Source organism: Egretta garzetta, unplaced genomic scaffold (assembly GCF_000687185.1).
Source record: "Egretta garzetta isolate BGI_Z169 unplaced genomic scaffold, ASM68718v1 scaffold633, whole genome shotgun sequence".
Lineage (NCBI taxonomy): Eukaryota > Metazoa > Chordata > Aves > Pelecaniformes > Ardeidae > Egretta > Egretta garzetta.
This window is the reverse complement of record NW_009259195.1, coordinates 204,225-227,133: the sequence shown is the minus strand read 5'-3', so window position 1 is coordinate 227,133 and position 22,909 is coordinate 204,225. Positions and strand designations below refer to the sequence as shown.

General features: G+C 37.5%; 1 protein-coding gene across 1 annotated transcript in view; it reads right to left on the bottom strand.

Moving 5' to 3' along the window:
• PTPRN2 (protein tyrosine phosphatase receptor type N2) overlaps positions 1 to 22,909 on the bottom strand; it is a gene marked incomplete at its 5' end in the record, with an annotated part of 501,249 nt that overhangs the window by 370,039 nt on the left and 108,301 nt on the right. Inside the window, one exon of the mRNA XM_035891409.1 lies at positions 13,000 to 13,086. Within this exon, the coding sequence (XP_035747302.1) occupies positions 13,000 to 13,086 (87 nt within the window). The remainder of the gene's footprint in view (positions 1 to 12,999; positions 13,087 to 22,909) is intronic.

Sequence of the window (22,909 nt, the reverse complement as noted above, 5' to 3'; positions counted from 1 at the left end):
ATAAAAAGGAAAAAAAAGGGTGGGAAACAAATTCCTTATGCGAGTGGGATGATACTGAGTTAACACCATTCTTTTGCAGGAAAGCAGAAATCTCAGAATCATGCAAAATACTCACACATATATTGCTATGTGGGCTATTTTTCTCTACCGTAGCAGCTGAATGCTTGAATGTAGGGAATCACCTGAGCACCACATAGGCACGGCTTCACTAGGAATATTTACACAGTACAGAAAATAAAGAAGCCCTTGTCACAACTTTTTTTGCACATTGGTATTCTGCTATTTATTTAAAAGCAAACAAAAGACCTTGAGATTACTTGGTCAAAATTGCATTTCTGCTTGATGTTTTGGGAGCTGACTGCTTCAGGAGCTCATAAAATGAGATTTTTCTCATGGGGGGCTTCTGGCAAAAGCACTCAATAAATAAACATTTCAATAATAGATGCCCCTTGGGGAATTCCTCGCTGTTCATTATGTGTTGGATGAGCACATTTAAACAAAACCAGTAATTATTTGATTGCAAAATATTTTTTAAAAGACTTTTTAACAAGAGGACAACCAGCCTGAGAAAAGGTTCTAGGATGTGTAAAATGCGCCCCTGATACTTCCTAACCAGGAACTTCAAATTAGATAGATGAGACTGCTTTCTCGTGCGGCTGTCAAACCCTCCGATGCCTGGCTAATATTAATGGCAATCGTCTTTACATCACTCCAAATAGGGAGGCTCACTGAAGTGCGCAGGATTGTTTCTGACCTGATGAATTGCAGGCAAACCATTCCCGTGGAGCAGGGCGGGTGCTGTGCTCGGCGGAGGCGGCCCCCCTGGCTGCCAGGTTGCATCCCGCCAGCGCTCAGCCAGCTGCGTGGGCAAAAGCGGTTGGAAACGTAACCCACAGTGCCCAGGCTGACACGTAACCTACAGCTACGACATGCGTCTGCTGCAACCGAGACTGAAAATGTTGGGTAGCAGCACTTTTAACCTAGAAAGACAGTATTTAATATCAGATTTTGTGTCTATTTTTTTTCCCCCCAAGCTGTATGCTACTACAACGACACCTATGTAAATTTGTAGTTGACTCTTCTGACATAAGTCAACTCACGCTTGCCTAAATAAGAGAAGATTGGGAGGTGCAGAAGGCATCTGGACTATACTATTATGATGGCACATCATTTTTTTTCTAATACTTTGTTATGATGTCTTTTTGAATAAAGGTAAGCAGGTCTGGCTTCAAGGCTAATAAACAGCGACTTCTCCCCACGCAAAATGTAATGTCTCTTGCAATGACCCGCTAAATTTATTACTTGAAATTTACTGACTAATTACCCCCTCTGTTGGCTGTCACAACTTCTGCTTTTTTTTAATTTCAATAATGTTGCCTTCAGCCATAATAGGGGTTTTTTTTAACAAAGACATTCAAAGCATATTGCAAATTGTCACCCTTATGTGCTGTTGTCTTATATTCTGTTTACTAGAGATGAAATAATTACAGTGTTTATACCAAAATGACTTGAAGGTTGATTGCTGATTTAATAATATCCCCTCCCCTTGGGTTTATATTTCCCATCTGAAGGTGGGAGGGTGCACAACATGCACAGAAACAAACAATATTCTTTGTGTAAAATAGAAGTATTTCCTTTCATTAATTGTTTTACTAACAACATTATTATATTTTGCCTGTCAACAAATGAATGATCTGAATAAACAGAGCTGGAGCATGATCAATATGGCAAGGTCCATATCACTTTCAAGCCGTAGGTTATAATTATATTTATGAATGACAGGATTTAAATCTCCATAAATTATGTACCAAGCTTTGCATGCCTGTTCTTCTCCCTCATGTGTGTATACTTTAGTATTACAATATCATACAAAAGGTTTACTGTGAAATACAGTCAGTCTATCATACCCCCTAGTGGAAAAGGATTTGAGAAACAAGTGCCAACATGGTTATGTGTATTCTTGAAGATGAGACGTAGAGCTGATGCCAGATGGAAATGAGTTGAGGTTGCACCACGTTTTTAAAGAAATACAGGCAGAGTGCAATTTCTCAAGATTGGAGGAAGATGAGGAGATTAGGATTGGATATTTCCAACATTAAACATCCTCTTAATGACCCTATTTCGTAAAACAGAGCTTGCCTTAATAAAGCTCAGATTTGAAATTAGAGTCACTACTTGTCTATATGTTCATTTCAAAATCCTTTAATCTCTGGAGGTTAAGAAAAGCAATTAGTAACGCTTCAGAGGATTGTGCAAAGTAAATTTTATAGCAGCGAAGGTAATTGTCTCAGGAAATGTTTGGTGGGCTTGAACTAATGACTTGCAATGTGTACGCACTTCTGTGCTTACTGTGTTTAGGAATTTGAAGCTTAAGTCCATTGTTTATATTGCACTGAAGCCTCCTTTTCACCTTCTCAGTTTTGGAAAAATTAAAATGCTCATACTGCTGTTAATGTGTTATACATATGATACATATGTATATAAACATACTTATGTCAAATTAAACTAATGGGAAAAAGCACGTGAATGGAAGAGGCATTTTTGTAACACAGAATGTTTACATGACACGATTTACAGAGCAAAGCAAAGGCAGAAAATTGCAGCTGATCATTGTCATATAAATACATAAATGGATTAAGAAGTGTGCACTGCCTATTCTGTTCTCCTGTTACTCAGACCAGCTGTAAATCCATTGACCACTTGATTCAGGTTTCACCAACATTTCTGATCAGAAATGTTGACCAAAAGGTATTTTGTGAAGCATTGCATAAATATATATAGAGAGAGTAATACTCTATTTATATTATATAAGCAAGTACCTCACAAAACCTTAAAGATTCAGGAAATCCGTGAAGGTTGTATTGTGCTGACCACACACAAAATAACTTCCCAGAACTGTTGAGTAGAGAATATTGATCATCGCCCAGACTTAGTACTAAAAAGGCACACATCTTTCACTCTTTAATATCTTTACTGTTCAAAGATTTGCTTCATTTTGCACCCAAACTGAAGAAATGCCAGTGTACAGCTGTATGTATTCTCACATTTCTGTTGATATGTATGTACTTACAGCAAGAGATCAATTACAAAATCTTTTTGTTTTAGCAAATGGAGCTTCTTGAGCCCTTCTCTGGAAACTCTTAATATGCTCCCTAAACTGCAGAATGACACACAGTGGTCCACAACATGCTGCAATACAGCCAAAAACATATTATCTATTCTTATTTATATACTTTATATACACTAAGCATGAATGGGGTTTTTTTTGCAACATTGTCTAACTGTGGTCCTGTACTAAACATAAAGCGAGCATGGAGAGAGAAAGTTAAAGATTTGTTGTACTAAAATCACACATTATGTCTGACAATGACCGAGTACTAAAGATGAAAAAGCAAAATCCCTGCTAAGGGAGAGACATTAATTGCAGTGCTCACCGCTCATTAGGGTGGTTTACACCATGCAGCTGGGTGAGGTGCAGCAGACAGACGACAAAGATTAGATAGATTGACAGTTTCAGAGTAATCACGTCTTGAAAATGTAACTACATGGAAACAAAACTTAGGTCTGGATTTGATGGCTGCAGCTCAGACTTACCTCTGCAAGCTACCTCTGAATCCTTCATAAATCAGGGAATTATTTGGACACCTTGTACTGTCCTCTTCTCTCCTCCTTGAAATGATCAGTGCTGCGGAGTGACTTCATGGAGCATCATTTCAGGGGGAGAGAAGAGGGCACTACAAGGTGTCCAAATAATGAGATGTATTCTGACTGAGACACTACTGTCATCAGAATAATTTCAAGAGTAAAGTCACAGAAAAGACATCCCCAGGAAGGGATGCTTTCCAAAAACAGCAGTCCATGTTTGGTGGATCTCTGATACCAACCAGTACTAAATGATGGGCTTCTAATTATTTTACATTAATCATTAATTTTATATTAATCATTTAATCTATATGGATCAACATTGTGCTAAGTACACTGGTACTAATTTACAGTGCAAAAGACAATAAAAGAGTATTTTAAAGATCTTACAACTTGCTTCATCTCAGGTGAAGCTTATTTTGCTAAGCCTACAATTTCAATGATTTAAAAAGCAGACAACGCTCAATTTGGAGATTGATGCTACACTCAGTTTGTCCTATTTTTATTCTTCACAAAATGCAACTTCTGATGATTACTCAATATCTATGAATAATTTGCAGAGTTTTAAAATAATTTTTCTATTAATCTGTCACAAGCTGTGAAACTTGACATTTTCACCACGCTGAGTACATGAAAGTTGCCAGCTTTGCCTGCCATGCAAATAAGGTTCTTAATTACAGTATTTAAAAGAACAAACCATACAAGTGCTATAATTTTTTACAGCAAAAGTGTTTGGACCCTGAGAGAGTGGGAAAACAGTCTCAAAATGCTGCTTAAATGTACAGTTATTTTTCTTTTTCTCTCTAAAGATTAAGCTAAAGGATAAAGAAGTTGTTTCATTAAAAAAAAAAAGATAATTGTATTCTATTTATATTTCCATTCTTCTTCTTTATACCTTTTATTAGTCTGCCTGGTACACAAAGAACAGAGAGTTTTAATTTTCAGCCCGTAAGCATTCAACACATTTTACTGACTTCAGGTCTACTTACCCCCTGCACACCCGTGTTGTTAATGGAGTCTTTTGAAATCATGTGTAAAATTTGTCTACTGGGATGATAGTCACCTTATGCTCAGTTTGCACAGGTGACTTTTAATAATTAATGAGGAGCATGACTTGTGTTAGGATTTTTGCAGAGGTAAAGGTTCAGCATGCTCATAGCTTTGATAGGAGCCAGATAGCAGGATTTCTTTAATGAGGATTAGGCAGCACAACCAAAGACCAAAAAAACCTCAAACTTTGCTACACCCTCAATTAAAAAAGCTACAAAACTCTAAGTGCTGCAACCAGAGCCCTCCTGCTTGCCCTATTAAGAACCTGTTGGATTCTTTAGGTCTGAGGAGACCAACTAGAAGATTTATTCTTAAGCTTCCACTGCCAGCTGTGAGGGAGAGACATTTGCTTTGCAAAGGAGGCACTGCAAGTGGAATTTATTGGGCTCTTTCGGTCCCACCTACAGCTGTATATTTGCCCCGACTGCCTTTATGGCTCCTAAGGAATACAAACCCTTCCACAGGCAGGTCGTGGTGCAGCTCATAGGCCTGGATATTCAATATTTACTGGCTAGGGTGTAAAATAATGTGCAGAAAAATTATTTGTATTTTTCAGCTGGGTCAGCAGGTCTGTAATATTCATGCAATCCATCCATCTATCCACCCATCTGTCCATCCAGGCGATAAAGAGAGAAAAAAAAAGCGTGTGTTTGTGTACATAGGAGAGTCAGGTAGCCAAGGGCAGGAGGATCAAGAAAGATGTAGACATAAGATTAATTTCATATAATTCTTAAAGGGAACTATTCTTTTAAACAAATCTCTACATGATATCTTTCCCATTTCTAATATTAGTTATTCTATTTGTGGACCAAGCTTTAGTTCAAGAGTGAGAATCACAGCTCTCTGTTTCTATTCTCATATCTGTCACCAAGTTCTGTATCATCTTAGGGAAAATCAAGCAAACTGTCTTGAGTTCCAATCTACCCATGTGTAGAATGGAAACAATTACCTGTTAATAATATGTGAAATGTTATATAAATTAAATGCAATGGCATATACTCAGTGACTTGCTTGAAACAAAGGAGTATATCCTGCCTACCCTATAACGTTATGAACTTTAATTTTATTCAAAAAGGAATATGATGTCTTTCTCAATCACACAGAGGGATGAGTGGTAGAGAAATACAAAGTTAAAAATAGATAAACTTCAGAAGCTCACTTATATGTAAAAACCTTCTCTTGAGTAGGGACCTATGAGTAAATGGAAATGTATCTATAACACAGGATTTCATTTTGCTTTTGATTTCAAAGGTGCAAATTCTCTGATTTAATGAGTTGAAATGTTGTAATGGAAAGACAAACTTACATTTTTATTTATAATAGTCTCCCTAGATTTTTATGGTCTTTCGGTTTTGTCACCTAGAATTCATAAAATGCTGCAGGCCAAAATCCTTCCTGTTATTTTAATGTATTTTTATATTTTTCTAGCAGGAAAGTTACAGTGGAGAAGGCAAAATGATCTTGGTTATATGCACATTTATTAAAGAAAAGCACACAAAATATATTGTACCTCAGGGGAAAAAGCCACAAGACTAACGTGATGCTAGGTTGAGAAATCACTCATTTTTAAGTAAGGGAACACATAGTTGAAACTTCCACCTTATTTTTGTTTCCTTATCCTCATTCCTTTAAAAATTGATGTATCTTTATATTATAAATTAGTTGTCAAATACAACAATATGTACCAGAAAACACAATGTAATTTCTTATAAAAGCCTGCATGCAATGAGTTACAGCACTACATTTTTCAGACAATTTGTTTTCCAGATTCATTAAATCTGTGGAAGAAGTCAAGTTTGAATAAAAGTGGTTCCATTATTTCTGAGTTATGCTTTTATAACATTTTAAACAAGATTATGCCAAATAACCTTATTCCATTGGTTTGCTATTTAAAATCAAAGAACAGATGACAAATACTGCTCAACTTTTTTGAAAGGTATATCTTTTTATTGAGACCAAGCATAGCACAGTTCAAATTGAAATAAAAATGTTGCTTAATTTCTGGAAAATAAGTGGAATGGAAATAAAAATTAAAGTTATCGCTGGTTTATACTACAGCACCTTAAAGAGAGCAGGATGGACTACACGTTTTTCATAAGCACGATATTAGAGCATTCCTCCCAATAAATCTAAATGGCATAGATGGCAGAATCCAGAATCTGCCAATCTAGAAAAAACTTTTCAAGTATATTAATCCACAGGTGTTCAACACACAACACAAGAAAAGATTAATCACACTGGATCAAGGAGAAAGGAATCACAGAGAATCTGTACAGCAGGGGGAAGTTTACAGTTACTAACCTAACAAGACACTGTGCTACCTGTCCCATTACTGCTCAGTGGTTAAGTAATCCTCCCTCACACTATCCTGCTTCTCAAGCTACCAATAATTTCCTGAGATGTTCACATTTAGAGCATACATATACCACATGTCATAATCCATCAGCATGGTGAAGTGAAAATACTAAGTACTGTTCCAGTGTTTAGGTTCTGGATGACTGAATATGATTAACTGGCTGATTGAGTTTTTCGGGTGTTAGAAAAATAACATGACAAACAATGAACAAAACCTATACAGCATGATTAGGACACTACAGCCAATGCACATGTTCATAATAGGTGAGGCTGGGAGCTCCACTCATCGGTCTGCCTGCCCAACACTTCCGATTTGAACGCATGTAAAGCTTCTCCAAACTTTCACCACTTGGTTTGATTTTCAGACATCTTCCTCAGTTCAAGTTGTTTTCATTGGGATGCTTGGCTGGCTTTTCAAATTGTATTTATTCCAGCCCAACCATTTCAGCCCTTCCTAAGAACAAGGATAACTACTGTTTGGTCATCTTAGGCCTTTTTAGAAAGTGTTTCTAACCCCACTGCTTGAAAACAGAGATTTGAAGTACTACAAGAATGTGCTTGTAGCTGTCTCATGATAAGCTTTCCAAATTCAAGCTTTTGTTAGATCCCTGTTTACATAAAAATATGTAAAAACCATAGTTGACACTAAGGACGTACTGTAGTATAAAAGGAAAAATCAATCTTGACTTACTTCGTATCTAGATATGTAGTCTTTCTTTTCACAGTGTTTTTTCAATAGGATCCCTGACATCCAGGGATGAATGGTCATCAAGTAGTAGAGATGACCAATATTTTCAGGGTCTCAACTTCATTTTTATCAGACTTCAGAAAGTATGTTGCAAATAAGGCACAGAACTATAAAGATGTAAAGGTCCTAGCGTTACTTTGATTTCTGCTGGTACCATCCAGTTCTGCCTCAGATTCAGATTCAGACTCAGTTCATTTGAAGTCAAGTAATTTCAGGCAATTTTTTTTTACAGACAAAGTAGCACTGTCTAAACTGAGAGCTGACTTCTAGGACTGCTGAACACTCAGAATGGTAATTGAAGCCAATGGGATCTCTGTCTCAATACGTGAAGTTCTTTACAGAAGAGGCTGAATAAGCTATATTCTGAGACATCAGATCGGACACCTCGTATTAGCAAATGCTTTGATGTTAACCTCTTTGTGCATAACTCTAGCGCTGTATGGTCCTTATAATACCTCGTATCTCACGTGAGTTAGGTCTATCAATTCATGTTTGTCAAGAATTTTGATAGTGTAGTGAAGAGAATCATAGGAAAACAAAGAAACCAAGAAGAAATGGGTTTTCTGACCTCAAAGCAGAATTTGAATAATGTGCAATAAATAAACCCTGAAACCACACAGTGAACAATGAGAATAAACTGAAACGTTGAAGACCTGCTCATTAACTGAGCATTTTATTTCCTGAATATGGAATAAGACAGAGGGCTGTAGAAAAATACATAGATGTGATAAAATATTTCAATACTGTATCATAATTAGTCTTTATCAAAAGATTCATATTTTTGGTCAGCTGAACAAAAAAAAAAAAAAAAAAAGAAGCTTGAGTTCAGTCCAAAATACATTTTTTGTTTATTCATATCACTAAAATAAGCCAAACTTACTTAAATTTTGAAACTAGTCATTACTTTGAATTTAAAAATTATAATATTTTATTTTCAAAATGTCAAATCACACTGGTGTGGCTGCTGCAAATTTTGAAATGTATTTTTCATACAATAAACTATTCAAGAAAAACACTGAATTCACCTGTAGTCTCAGTGGGGGTAGGGAGAGCAGTCAGGTTAAAACTGAACAACCAACTGAAGGCCTGGGAGTTTGAGCTTTAGACTCTGAAAGATCAGTGATTTGGTCTTTTAACTTAGCTTTGGATGTACAGTATAGATTCAACCAACTGTACATGATCAGGGAATATTGGTTAAGTTTTATGGCTTTGCAATCCAGAACATTATATTAGATAATCAGATTCAGCTTTTTCAACTTGAAAAATCTATTTATATTAGCATTTGAAATTTAGCACGAGTATCCTGTTCATTTGCAACATTATATATAGAGATTACATGCTTATATGGGCAATTATTGTTACACTTCAAAACAGCAGCAGCAGATAGAAATTAATGTCATTTTATGGAATGAATATAGGCTGCTCTGCTACAGATTTGCCACTGAAAAATTACATATAGAAGTGGGTACGCTTGTTGGTCAAGTTATCATATTTCCTTAAAGGACAGTTCTTTGAGTATTGAGTTTAAGTATGTTAGAAAGCAAAAATGACAAATATGCCCATTGAGATGAACGGGTGGTGGAAGCCAAAGCAGTAGAAAAAAATGGGGTAAAAAAGACACACAGAGCAAGAGATCTTCCATGACAAGAGGGGAAAATCATATAAGGCTAAAGAAAGAAATAAGAAGGAAAAGAAAAAAATCAGTGCTACTGCAGCATCTATCAGAAAATGTAATATAAAAGTGAAAATCTCACTCTTAACTGGAGGCTGAGAATGGTAGGGTATGCAGTCTGAAATACTATGAAATCAGAATAATCCATTTTTTTCCATAAAAAGGTATTCAGCTGAGCTTAGAGTTGAAAACCCCCCTTAGCAATGTTCTCAGTAAATATCCTAAGTATGAGAACTTTAAATAAAAATTCAGAAATAATTCGTATTCTCATCAGAAACCAAATAAGTCACGTATGTTCTAATTCAATGGCTTTGACTACAGATTCTGAGTGTCCTTTCCACCATGCCCACAGTTTAGCTTACAGATTTTAGTATTTTTATTATATTTGGATGTTTCTTGAAAATCTCTTTTGTTTGTAAGTTTGTTCTATAATGTGTGAAGGACTGTAATTATGTGAAGGTCAATGTTGCAGATTACAGAGTGGTAAAATTATTTTTTTTAAATAAATACAAACCCTCCTAACACTACTACCCATCTGACTTCAATCCATGATACCAGTCCAACAATCAATCACCAGGGGCATTGGACACCCATAATTAGATTATAAAATCATAACTATAGTCATTTTACGTCTGCTTGCATAATTACATCAGCATGCTAATATCCTTTTAATGGTCTCTAATGATGTAATAAGAAATAATGGAATTTATTTGACAGCTACATAACCATTAACAAAACATATTAAGCATAACTATTACTTCCATAAAGATTCAGGCTGTATCCAAAAGTGACAGCTAACATGTTGGATGTTTTCTTCAACGTTAAAATATTTCTAATTATGAATTCCCCAAATCTATTCCCACTCATCTGCTTCACAGGGCGAGGAAAGTTTATGTCAATGCAAACTTGACAACAAACCAACTGTAGAAGTGGACTGAACGCTCTGGGAGCCAAGCCTGAGGCTATACTGTGAATTGCAGGCCATCGGTTAAAGTTGGCAGGATTGTGAAGAAGGAAAGATAAAATAAGCTGATTACTACCATGCATCAACTAATCAAGAACTAACATGAGAATCGGTAGGAATCCATGGCAAAAGCAATTATTCACTTACCAAAATCCAAAACACAGGAAAAAACTAAAAATATAGGGAAGAACCAAAGATATTTGGAGCCAAACCTAACTAAAGGTAGTAATGTATTTGTGAAGCAGTCCCTTTATTTTTTTTTTCTTTCCAGAGAAAAGACAAGAAACTCTTAATTGAAAATTTAAAGGACTTTAGAAGAACTCTCTCCTCAGTTCTTCTTACACTATTCCTATTGAATGCAATGGTTTTGTCTATGCTCTCAAATTAACCCTGTGATTCTCATTAGCATGTCTTTACTGTGAAATCTTTGCAATAGTTTAAACAAGTCAGGCCTACACAATTACTTTCTTACCATTCAGAATTTTTGGAGGGATAAGAGAGAATTGAGAATTTTACAAGCCAATACTCAGGTCAGAGTTCAAAGTAGACTTTTAAAAAAACTCAATCCCTAAGAAAAAGAACACTGTTAGTTGCCAGTAACATAAAATAATTTCAATCACCCACGATACTTTAGGTCAAGTAAAAATATGCATTTCCTAAGAGGCCTTTTTCTCACGCTTTGATATCTAAAAGGTAGATTAGGAACTATGAGGTCAAGACTTTCCTGAAACTCTTCTCCATGATGCCACCCAGAAGCTAACCAGAACTTTCAAATTCATACGGTTTTCCAACAATGGCTGTAGTGGTGACAAAAGAACAAATCCAAAAAACATTAGTTCTTTGCTTGGTGAGGTCTTTTTCTAAAGCCTCTACTACTGCTATAACTACTGGCCAGCTGCACAGTTCTTCAGCATTCCATGAATTTTACCTGAGTCAAAGCATCTCAGAAATCTCATACAATACAAGTACTTTCGGTACAGTCATATGACTGCATGTTAATGGACACAAAATAACCAGCTTCTCTAATGTCACACATTAAAAAAAAAAATAAAAAGAAAACATTATTCATAGCTAGCTATATGACTGGAGGGATATTTTTCACTAGAGAATGAATCTACAGCCTTCCAATTGCAATGTTGTTGTGATTTATCAAATGATAAAAAATAACCAAAAGGCTTTATGCTAACAATTAGAAAGGTAGGTGAAAGTGCTCTTGTACTGTAAATGAATAAAGTTAATGAAGCAGAACCCATTGATTCCAGCAGAGAAATCATTGTGTGGGATTATCCCTTTAAATGTGCAGCAGACTTTATCTGCTAGTATTCAAAGTCAAGGTTGCAAATTCTTTTTACAAGGAAGACCATATAATATTGTCATTTTTTGTAATTTCAAAACTCAGTTTTCATAAAACATACATTTCATAAAATACAAGCAAAAAGACTTTCAGCGATCCAAAGAATTGTTCTTGCAAACAAAATATGGGAATATTTCCTTCTAAACAACTAAAGCCAATAAGCCTGTTGTATGTCAGATTTCTAAATAGATTTCTCATAAGTAGCCTATTTCTCCCTACATATACAGTAATAGCAGGGGTAGATTCTTCTTCCAAATAATAATAAACACTTCCACTAAAGATGAAACATCTTCAGACTATGGCTTAAAACACACTATTAAACAATGAATTGCATTCACTGGAACTGAAGGTTAAACAAAAGCTGATGGCAGCACCAATAAGGCTGAGAAAGATGCTGCACTTCAGCAACCTGACTCATGGGCCAAAACAAGCTCTGAAACATAGGCAGGAACTGGATGCTACCCAGACATCAGTTATTTTCTGTGCTCCAAGATGTAACTTCTTTCCAGCAAGCTGTCAAAAACCTCCCACAGCTGACCCTTTTTTTCCCATTACTTTTCTATCAAACTATTTTTATTTTGTGTTTTACAAAGGAAGAATTAAGATTTGTGAAGTATAAGTTCCTACAAAAATGATTTCAGAAGATCTCCAATCTAAAAATGTTTACCAGACACGGCAAATCATAACCTCCTAGTTCAGGGATTAACATGCAGAGCACTCATCGGTATGAATCATACGAAGAAAAACGGCAGCTCAACACAGCTGAACTCCCCGTGACTTGTTAAATGAGTAGCTGACCAAGCGGCACGACCTAGTGTGCCACGTACCAGACTCAAAGCCAGGGACCCAAGTTCTTATGCATCTCTGATGTCATTTTCCCCCTCAGAAACGCTGGGTATAAAGACCCTTCACAAGAGTTTCCTTACATAAAACCTGTTAAATAAGGTTGGTAATATTTTTACAGCACTTTGAATGGACTATTTTTTTTCCCTACATAAGCATAGGAAAATTTCAGTCTTTATAATTTTTTCAAAATAATTTGTTCCTGACTGTGTGTAGGGGACATTATAGAGACCACCACAATATTCTTCTTTGTCTCTCACACGCTTTCGTTAATTTTGGCATTAAAGAATAGATATTTCCTTGTAAGACAAACTATTAAAAAATAATGAGAAATCTCATAAAATAAAAAGGGGCAAATTCCATGTACATACTTGACATCATCGAAGACACTCATCTGCAGCTTCAGGAGATCTGCCACTTCCTTTATTAACTCCAAGCCCTTTTCCACACTCAGGGGGCTGTTGAAAGGGAGCAAGAAAACAGAGCATTACGAAAATGGAACTCATCAATACTTGAGAGGCTAAAAGTCCCAAAAGAGTTATCACCTTGGCCTCTTAGAGTCTGAAAGCCACCACTAACTGTATTCCTGTCACATAGTGATCGTGATATCAAGGGAATTGGGATCAGGTGCTTCTTCAGGCATGATGAATCACCTGAATTTTCCAGCAATAAGGCAAACAATAAGGTGTAAATGGAATTGTTAGGAAGTGTAATGGGCCCATGATGCAGCAACCAGTTCATCTCAGTCCTCAATAAAAAATGTAATAAAGTAAAAGGACAGAAAGAGAGAAAAGGATTGACGAGACAAGGAGGGAAACAAACAATGAAAGTTAAATTGCAGGCTTGGTATCAAATGGACAAGGGAAAAGCATATTTTTAAATTCATTAGTTTTTAAAATGAATCTTTGCCCAGTGAAAGGATACAAAATTATTATGGATTTGAAAGTAAACAATGGAGTAAGGCACATAGTCCAGAGGACACTGATTACATACATAGGATTTAGTTTGGTGCGTGCATGCACTGCTGACAGAACCTGCTTTAAATCTTTTTAACCTTTGTCAATGCCACATTTACATTTTTTAATTTAGAAAACAGGTTGCAATCAAGCCTAACACAAGAGGACTACTATCATTTAAAAAAGCACTTATCTAGATGCAAGAATTTATATTTGCAAAAATTTCAGGTTATTAGAGTTTTACAACTCTAAAAATGCATTAAGAACATTCTGGCCCTAATATACAGATCATACCTTGTTTAGCTGTTTTTCAATACTGTGGAACCTAATACAAAAGTGTTAAGAAAGTAAAAGGGTAAAGAAATGACATAACAACATCCAGTGAGTACAACAGATATACCATCCTCTGTCTAAACTGTGATTATAGAATTATTCTCAAAATTGTTAAAGCCACAAAGATCACAAAATTAAACCTCACAAGCTTGATACTTATCTAACTTATGCCATGCTAAATCAGAAACAACTTTGATAAGACTACCCCAGGGGAAAAAAGGTTCTGTATTTTTTCCTTCCAGGCTTTATAACAAGTAGGAGAAGAATGTGTCAAAAAAAGTATGTACTATTAGACATGATCTTTTCAACTGGACTAAGGGGAAAAAAAAGATTTTTTCAAAGCTCTGTACCTAGGTTATTATTTCTGCTTTGCAGTGAAAGTTTTTTAATCTAATTTTATATCACGGTAATCATTGCCACAATTTTATTTATTGTCTGCAATGAGCACTGTTTATTTATTTATTTATTGCACTGGGTTCTGCATACACCGCCCTCAGGGCACCTCTATTTAAATAATGGGATGTCTCATGTGGGTCTCGGTTAGGATGGAATTGCTCAGCCTCCCTTCATGCTACTAACCCAAAATGCTCAAGAGACCTCCTGTCACACAAGCAGAGATAGCCCCTCAAGGCACCAGATAAATTTAGAGTTTTTCTAGATGTCTAAGACAGAAATGTTCTTGTGTGAAAGTAACAAAAGAACATGTTTCTGTAAGGAAAAAAAGTGTACTATAGATTATTCATAAAACCCCTATATTTCAAGGGCTGACAGTGGGTAGAAATGTGATTATTCCCATCACTATGAAAGCAGATTGTCACAGAGAATCAGGGGCTTATGTGTTAATTAAATCTTTTCTCCCAAAGATGTTGGCTTAAATTTTATGGAAATGATTGGTGTCAGCAAGTGGGTTTTTACTGTTATAGCAAGTCTACACAGCGGTGCAGGCAAAGTCTGCTGCGTACATTGGCGTCATTTTTTAACCAAGGGAGTCTCATTTGTAAAAGCTCAACCTCCTACTCCCTGCTTACCCCTCCTCCCCTGCAAAAGCATTCCCCAGCTTCAAAAACAAGGTATGCTGCTACAAGCCAATGCAGCAACAGCAATGGGGGATGTAATCAGAGCATTTGAATGCTACAGCCCAACAATAATGCTAGTGAGAAAATGGGAGAGAAAATAGTGCTGGAAGGACTTTCTTTTGCAAGCCTGAGCATCCAGGACTAGTCTTAGTAACTCTCATCTAATACCAAACTAAAACACATAGGTTCACAAACTCACATTCAGTTTGTTAGGCTAAGAAATTGATATTCATAACAGCACAGGAAAGCTGCAGAACCAGAATTCTTTGGTACCAGTACTATTATTGATCACACTATCACATTTGAGTATTCACATTAAGAATAATTAAATTACATCATGGTATTTCACAATGCAATTTTTCCAACTTCTTAACTTTGATACATGCTAGCACTGTTTATTACAGTTCTGTGACAGCTGTAATTGTAAAAGAGTTGAATAGTCAAACCCTTTCTCTAAAAATTCCAAACCACCATTCTCCACACACTATTTCTGCTTTGCTTTTATTCAGTGTTGCATTTTGCTGTCTCACATGGTTTGTACAGTGATTGCCTTTAGCTTTGTCTACACAGAGAACACACCGTTCCCACCAGCACAGTGCTAAGCAAACTCGCCTGCACTGCAGCAGCACCGTACACCGACACCACCCGTCCGATTTCAGGCTTATACAAGGACTGGTACCAGAAGACAACTTGCAAACATCACCTATCCTCCTGCCTGTGGTCCTCCCACACATCCCCAGTGTAAACATCCAGGAACAGACACTATTTGTGATCTTTCATGTACTATGCCTGGGTTTTGGCTTGCTTGATTCAGTCCTACATGGGAGGAAATTTCTGTATTATGAAGCAGGGGTTTTCTTATGAATATCATTTATCTATTGATTGTGAGGGTTCAACAATTATGGAATTAATTCAAAAGAAAGTGTTACATAAACCAAGACAGACAGACAAAAAAATAGTTTTTCACATAGGGAATAGTTTTTCAGGTAAGTGAGATACTCCAGACAGAAACGGCAATAGTAGAAAGAAGACTCTGTAGACAACCCTGAAGATGAAACTATTTTATCGAGGCCGAAGACTTGGAGGAAAGCTTAAGGGTGGGGGTAGGGTTCACACTACTTTGAACTGTCAAGATGGTCATTTCAGTTCCCCATAGTGGGGGAGGAGAGACGGAAACCTCTTTTTGGTCACAGGCCTTGTTGGCATTCGGAGCAGCATGGCACAGAATGCGTCTCTGGGCTATGGCCCCTCAGTTTCCAGACATGCTACAACACAGGTCCACCTCACATGCCTTTTTTTCTGGGAACTGTGATAACACATTTCAGTACACCAGTAATGGTGAACCCTTAAAGGAGAAATCACAGCTTACATAGGCCTCAGAGATACAAAGCACGAACTGGAAAAAACAAAAGCAGCAAAAAGCCTACCCATGGAGGTAGGCTCAAGGTTCTCTTGAGGCTGGCTAATTCTTTCTATGTCAAAGAAAATTAATGGCTCCTGCAGTGTTTCTAACAGTCCTTTTTGATTTTATCATCACTTTTTTTGATTGCCTTGAAAGGTCCTGATCACCTTTGATCTAGATTTTAGCCTTAGGAAGAATAAACTTTTGGATGGCACAGCACCTTTCTGCAGATGACATAGCTGTTGCCAGCTTAGATCCTGAGATAGTGGTTACTTTGGGTATCCTACCTTTGCTCTCATTTCACTTGCTGTAGATTTCTCTAATACATTTTCTTTCAAGTTAACTTGATATGATAATAAGATACGATGATAGAAGCTAAAACAAAATGTGATACCTCTCACAGTTTAAAATAATTCTTTTGAGGTCCTTTTTAGGTTCCCATCTCCAGTTCTCTATAGCTTGGAATATGAGAGAGAGTCAGAAAGTACAGAAAATTCATGTATAACTAACTAACTTCCATTGCTTTATCTTCTAATGCCATCTCTATCTCTGAGAGCTGGCCTAAATATTATTTTGCAGTTGACAGATTCAGACCCTACTGAACCAGCAGCAGAACTCTGTCTCACTCAGATGCCAATCTCTATCTCATATTATTTGTAGAATATACTTTATTTGACAGGTTAATGCCAACGAAGAAATAAATAGAGAATGAAATATAAATATTTCCTTTGGGGTTATGTAGATATATAGCTTTAAGGTCTGGCAGAGCGTCACCTGCAAAATATTTCACTGCTGCTTTTGTTTAATCTCACTTTTCAGGGCACAGCTCTTGCACTAAACTAGTTATACCTGCTAGAGCATATGGCTTATCCCTCTGCTAAAAATAGCCAATATTATATGGTAGTACTACATTACTCCTTCACATGAAATGACTCCTCACCTCAGTACAAGACTCTGATGTCATGATTTAACATCATGACATAGCAATGAAAACCTCCCTATCTATTTTAACCATGTGAAAAATAAATAATCCAACCCATACCTACTTTCTGAGCCAAAATAATTGTGAGCCAATCAGCTGTCTATAACTTCACCAGGAGTTTTGTATAACAAAACAAACCAAACAAACAAAAAAGGCAGATTTAGGCTGTAAAGCTATTTTATTTAGAAATGAATCTGAAATGAAAGTACAGGAATAAATATGTCTTCACTTTATTGTGAGCTGCTAAATGTACTGGACACTGAATTTTAAAATTAGATTGCCTAGTGAAAATAATATTCTGTATCTTCCAATATCTAAATCCCTCCCAGTGGGGGAGCTGAAAACAGAAATATTTTAAGGAACAATCCATTTACAGAAGTAATTTAAATAATAGAACATTGGATTATAATCTTCCTCTGCTATTGTCTGTTAAAGATTTTACTTCTTATTTGCTCAATTTACAAGAAAAATACAATACAGTGATGAGGAGTAATTTCTAAAATCTGGTCCCAGAAAATTGGCATAACTTAGAATAATCCCATTAAGTGATTTTGTTCCCTGTCACTGCTACTAAATGTATAGAATTTGTTAGCCATTTCTTTAAAATCTGTCTATACAATCCCACTGTCTTCAGTGGTTCTATACATAAGTGAGAGAATATCTGTTGCTGAAAAACATGAATGAGGAACAGAATATGTCTTCATCTGGAAGACACCTATCAAGTTACCCTGGTCAAACCATCTTCCTGACCCTCAATTTCACTATTCATAAAATGAAGGCCAACTTTGTCAGATGCCCAGTATCATTATATAAAAGACTCTTATGATTTGACTTTCATCCCTTCTGGATCTAAGAATAGAAGGAGCAGCACCACTAGCTGTCCCTACAGGCTATGCGTATTTCTCCCTACCAAATATGGAGAAGATGTTGTAGTAGTGAATTCCTCATAACCTGAAAATTAACTTTTAGTTATAATAAAAACTTCCCTTATTCCCCTACCAAAAATTTTGTTCCAAACTTTTTAAGCACAGGGGATCTGACTGTTTTTAGAGCACACCTGGCTGATTTCAGAGCATATTTAGAGCACCCAGATCCAGGTGAAGATAACTTCTCCTTCACTGGTGAGTTAGTAGCCTTGCTAAATGCCTGCTGTGGGCAAATGGAGCAGGAGGCAAGAGTCTTGTGGACCAGAGGTACCTCACAAATGGCCAATTAGACCACTCCAGCAAAAAAGTAGTGCTGAATATTGGATGCTGATCTCAAGACAAGTTCAGCTTCATACTGCAATTATCTGGACAATGCTACAAATGGATGCCACGTTTCCAAGAAATTCCCAAGGTAAACTACAAATCTGACGAGTGAGAACAACCGCTTTGAATAATGGACTGTCTATTTTTGACCTGGACCTAATGATTTATGCATTCATGGCTCAAAGCTTCCCCTACTGCTTAAAGAACAAGAAGGAAACATGCAAATGAAGGAACAGGAGGAGTTCTGCAGGGAGTGACACTGGCAGCATGGCCAGCTCTGCATGCTGAGCTAAATGGAGCTCAAACTCTAATAAAAGCCAGTGGGCAATGTCAAAGGGAACAAGAGGAAAAACAGAAGTAAACAGTGATGAAAACTATATGTTCTGTATTTCCCAACATGCCTGTCAAAACAGTCCCATAATTTGATCCATTTTGGTAGTGAAAAATCTGATCCAGTTATACAGATGGCTTGATTGCTAGCATTTGCCAAGCCTGCTCTCAGCCCAAGGAGAGCAACATGTAGCTCAATGTTAAGCTGAGGTTATGTCAGTCTCTCAAGCAGTTGCTCTCATTTGCTTTTCCTCCTCCCAGTTGCCAAGTGTCTTCGGAAATGCACTTACTGAACTCCGAAATGCTGCCTTAGTGCCGTCATTCAAATTATGTATTGTCTTTACCAAACTGTACCTAGTGCCCTTCCGATACTCTGTTTAGCAATTGTAATGCAGCACTATAATGGACATCCAGTCAGCCCTGTCAGATTAGTTAAATTGAATCATTTTCTGCAAAAATGAAGAATAATCTACAGTACAGAAATAGGCCTGACACTGGGAATTGCACTCCTTAAACCTGAATGTCAGTCTAATCCCCAGTGAAATCTTAAGTAAGGTAGGGTTCAATCCACCTAAAATTTGCTTAAATCGGGACACAGGCAATGAAGGCTGGTTTGCCCATTTTTAAGAGTGCTTAGCAGTGCACTAAAATTGCAAGGCATTTCTCTACAGCCTGAAAGTTGCCCAAGTGCTTAATTGCAGCCCTCCTGGCAGTATCAGAAAGTGCATTTTCTGGGGAGATAAATGCCATTCCCACATCCAGCCTCTCCTTTGCTATCCGAACTCAAGCACAGTGGCACCTCCACTCCACCTATTTACCCTGGAGAAGGTTAAAAAGTTTGGCTGCACCTGTGTTCAGCTTGACCAGCACTGAATCCACATTTCAACCAGCGGAAGGCAGAACCCAGCACCTAGAACTTTTGGGGAGGAGAGATTTTTTATTTAGACTAATGTTTACTTTAAAAATGCTTTCAATATTTACTAGTGTAATATGCATACATGCTTGAAAACTAAGTTTGGACCGGCGGTCTTCCATTCTCCTGAGTTCTGCAAGTTAAGAGTAATGTTCTCTCTTGCATGTTGTCTGTCTTCCTCTGTTGCTTTTATGCCTGAAGATGAACCTCTGGGCCATCAAGAGGGTGATGGACAGTGTTACCATTCAGGCCTGGTACATAGAGCACTCTCCTAGGATGTGGAAGTTAAAACCGCTCAGACTAACTTCAGTAAGATCTCTTCCATCTCCTGCTTCAGTTTCTAACCCCTGCAGTAATAAGCAGAAAACAGGCAGAAGACAATACAGATGGTGCCTTTCAGCAGAGGAGCACTAGACATGCTGGATCCCAGAATATCCTACTTGTTTGGCACATCTCAGTGAAACAGGGAGATACCTTGCAGTCTGGGCTGTCTTCTGGAGTCTCCAAAAGTCCCTTCTGATCAGTGGAGGAAAGGAGGTGTCTAACTTCCCTATGTGGGTGCGTATTCACTTGTGTCTCGGGCAGCTCAGTGACGTCAAATGAGGTGGATGACATCCCCATCCTTGGGGAAGATGTGTAGCATCCAGCAGCTCTAAATTTGGCACCAAAATGAGGCAGTCTGGCTTTCACCCTAAATTCTGAAATAACAGCATTTCAGCTTTAAACCTAGAAATACGCCTTAAAGGGAAAAGGTATTTACCACACAGATAACAAGACAGATACCCAACCCTCTTGAAAACAGAAGCTGAATGCCCTAAATCTGTTGAAGAATTTAATTTCAGTAATCAGCTTTCATTGAACAATGAGAGGTACATGCAGATTATGCCCTGCAGGTGAAAGCATTGGGTTAGAACTGTAAGATTCTTTCTCATTTGGGTCTTTACAACACAGATTCAATGTTAGCAAAAATAATCTACCAGAAGACCTAATCTGACAAACACATGGATGGGTTCACTGAAGATCAGTGTCCTCTAGTGGTGGTACTTTAGAAGCTAATCTGATGCTCATGCTGACAAACTTAATTTTATTGGTCCTGCCTACCTCTTTATTTGAGTGTTTATATCTAAGATTTTTTAACAGTCATTCACTTAGTAGGCATACACAGGAGCTTCTTTCATGTTGAAGATTTGCTTTTTTTAGTGCTGATCATAGATACAGTTTTTTTCTCTAGTCTTTGTAGATACTGAATTTTAATTAAGATGCATTTCGTAGTTTAAAATAACTATTTAAGAAAGTTCCACCTGGACATTTTTCAATAATATCTATGTGCATTGACATAAAATTGGCTTCCCCTCACTGACAGGACAACGATCTATAATAGCATCACTTCCTTGATATGCAGCACAGTCTCCTTAGTACTGCAGACAAAAAGCTAAACCTAAAAAAAAAAAATAATCAAAGTTCAGAAATATGGGTCTGGAATACCATACGGAATGCTTTAGAGAGTCAAATAAAGAGGCCACCTTTAGGATGAAAAATGTTGAGCACTAGTTTTCTCTGAGTGCTGAAACCATTTGGCATCAGCATGGGCCTTACTTGGGCTTCAGGCAAACTCTCTTCTGATGGGAAGCTGGGAGAAGCAGCCTGGTCAGCTCCAAAACAAGCTGCCATCCTACCTCTGTGCCTGGAAAAGAGCAGGTGTATTTGTCACAGGGCTCAGGCTGAGCTATGAGACTCTGAGGTGTATGGAGGCATTTCAAAGCTTCTTTAAAATGACTTACAGATACTCTAGGAACTGTCTGTTTGCTTATCATGTGCTCTGATGAATACAGAAGATTAAATCCAGTAAAGGGGGTCTATTTGAACAGGTGACAGTAGCTTCAGCATGTTTAACGACCCATCTTCATGGGCCAGTATCAGGCCTGATTCCTTTCACAGCGTATCTCTGCTCTCACTGCATTGCTTGGCAAGGCGAAGCAAAGGAGCCAGAATGCCAGGACCTGAGCGCTGCCTCTCCTTGGACAAGGGGCTGGTGCATACCAGTATGACTGCTTTGCCTGCTAAAAGCAGTCAAGACAGAAGGGTGAGGAGAGGGAAAGCAATTTCCAGTTCCTGCTGCTGGGATCAAAAAGGAGTAAGAAGAGAGATTGCTGAAGGGAACACATCCCCAGCTGTACATAGCAACCCAGACCTTGAGTCGTTCTCAGCAGCAGCCACCAGCACAAGACTGGAGGTTATTTTAAACCACCTTGGACATGCTACTGCCTGATTTTCTCAAGCCAGCAGTAAATACAGGAGAGTCCAAAAATAAGACATAAGAAATAAAATAAAGTCCAAGATAATTCTGGAAGAGTTCTGAAGGAGGGCAAGAGAAGTGGTCAACTGAGATACATCTCTGTAAGGACTACCTAAGGAGCAGTCTACCTTGGGAAAAACAATGCAATGAAGGACAGAAACTATTAGTTCTTTGGTTTTGTTTGTCTTTGGCACTCTTGTGTTCACACTGCTAAAAATCAAGCAAGAAAGATGTTAAAAAAGTTGTCAAGTAACAGCATTCAACATTGGCCTCAATTCCCTGAGGAAAAACTTAAAAGGCGTGAGGGTTGCTATGAAATTGTCAGCATTCAGGCAGTTGCCCAAAGCCCAGCTGAAAAGTAGCAAAACACCCATATTCTATCCCAGGAGTACTAGGGGCACCTGACCAAAAAAAATGAGAATATTATACATGAAAAGACCAGATTCCGACCGATTCAGTATGTGAGTCCAGTGGTCAGATACAAGAATGGTGCCATTTTATCCTTACATGAATCTCATGAAACACATGAACCTTGTGTTTTCAGACTGGGATGATAATCTCAGCCATGCACTCTATTTCCATGTGCATCCGCTGCACTGCAGCCTAGGCAAGGAACCGACAGAAATCAGAAAGCAGTCCTTCTTGCCTTATACCCTGCAGCAAGAGTATTCCTTCTGGAAATAAATAAATAAGATTGTGGTATAATTTTACAAACAATTAGTTAATGTGATTATGTATATGGT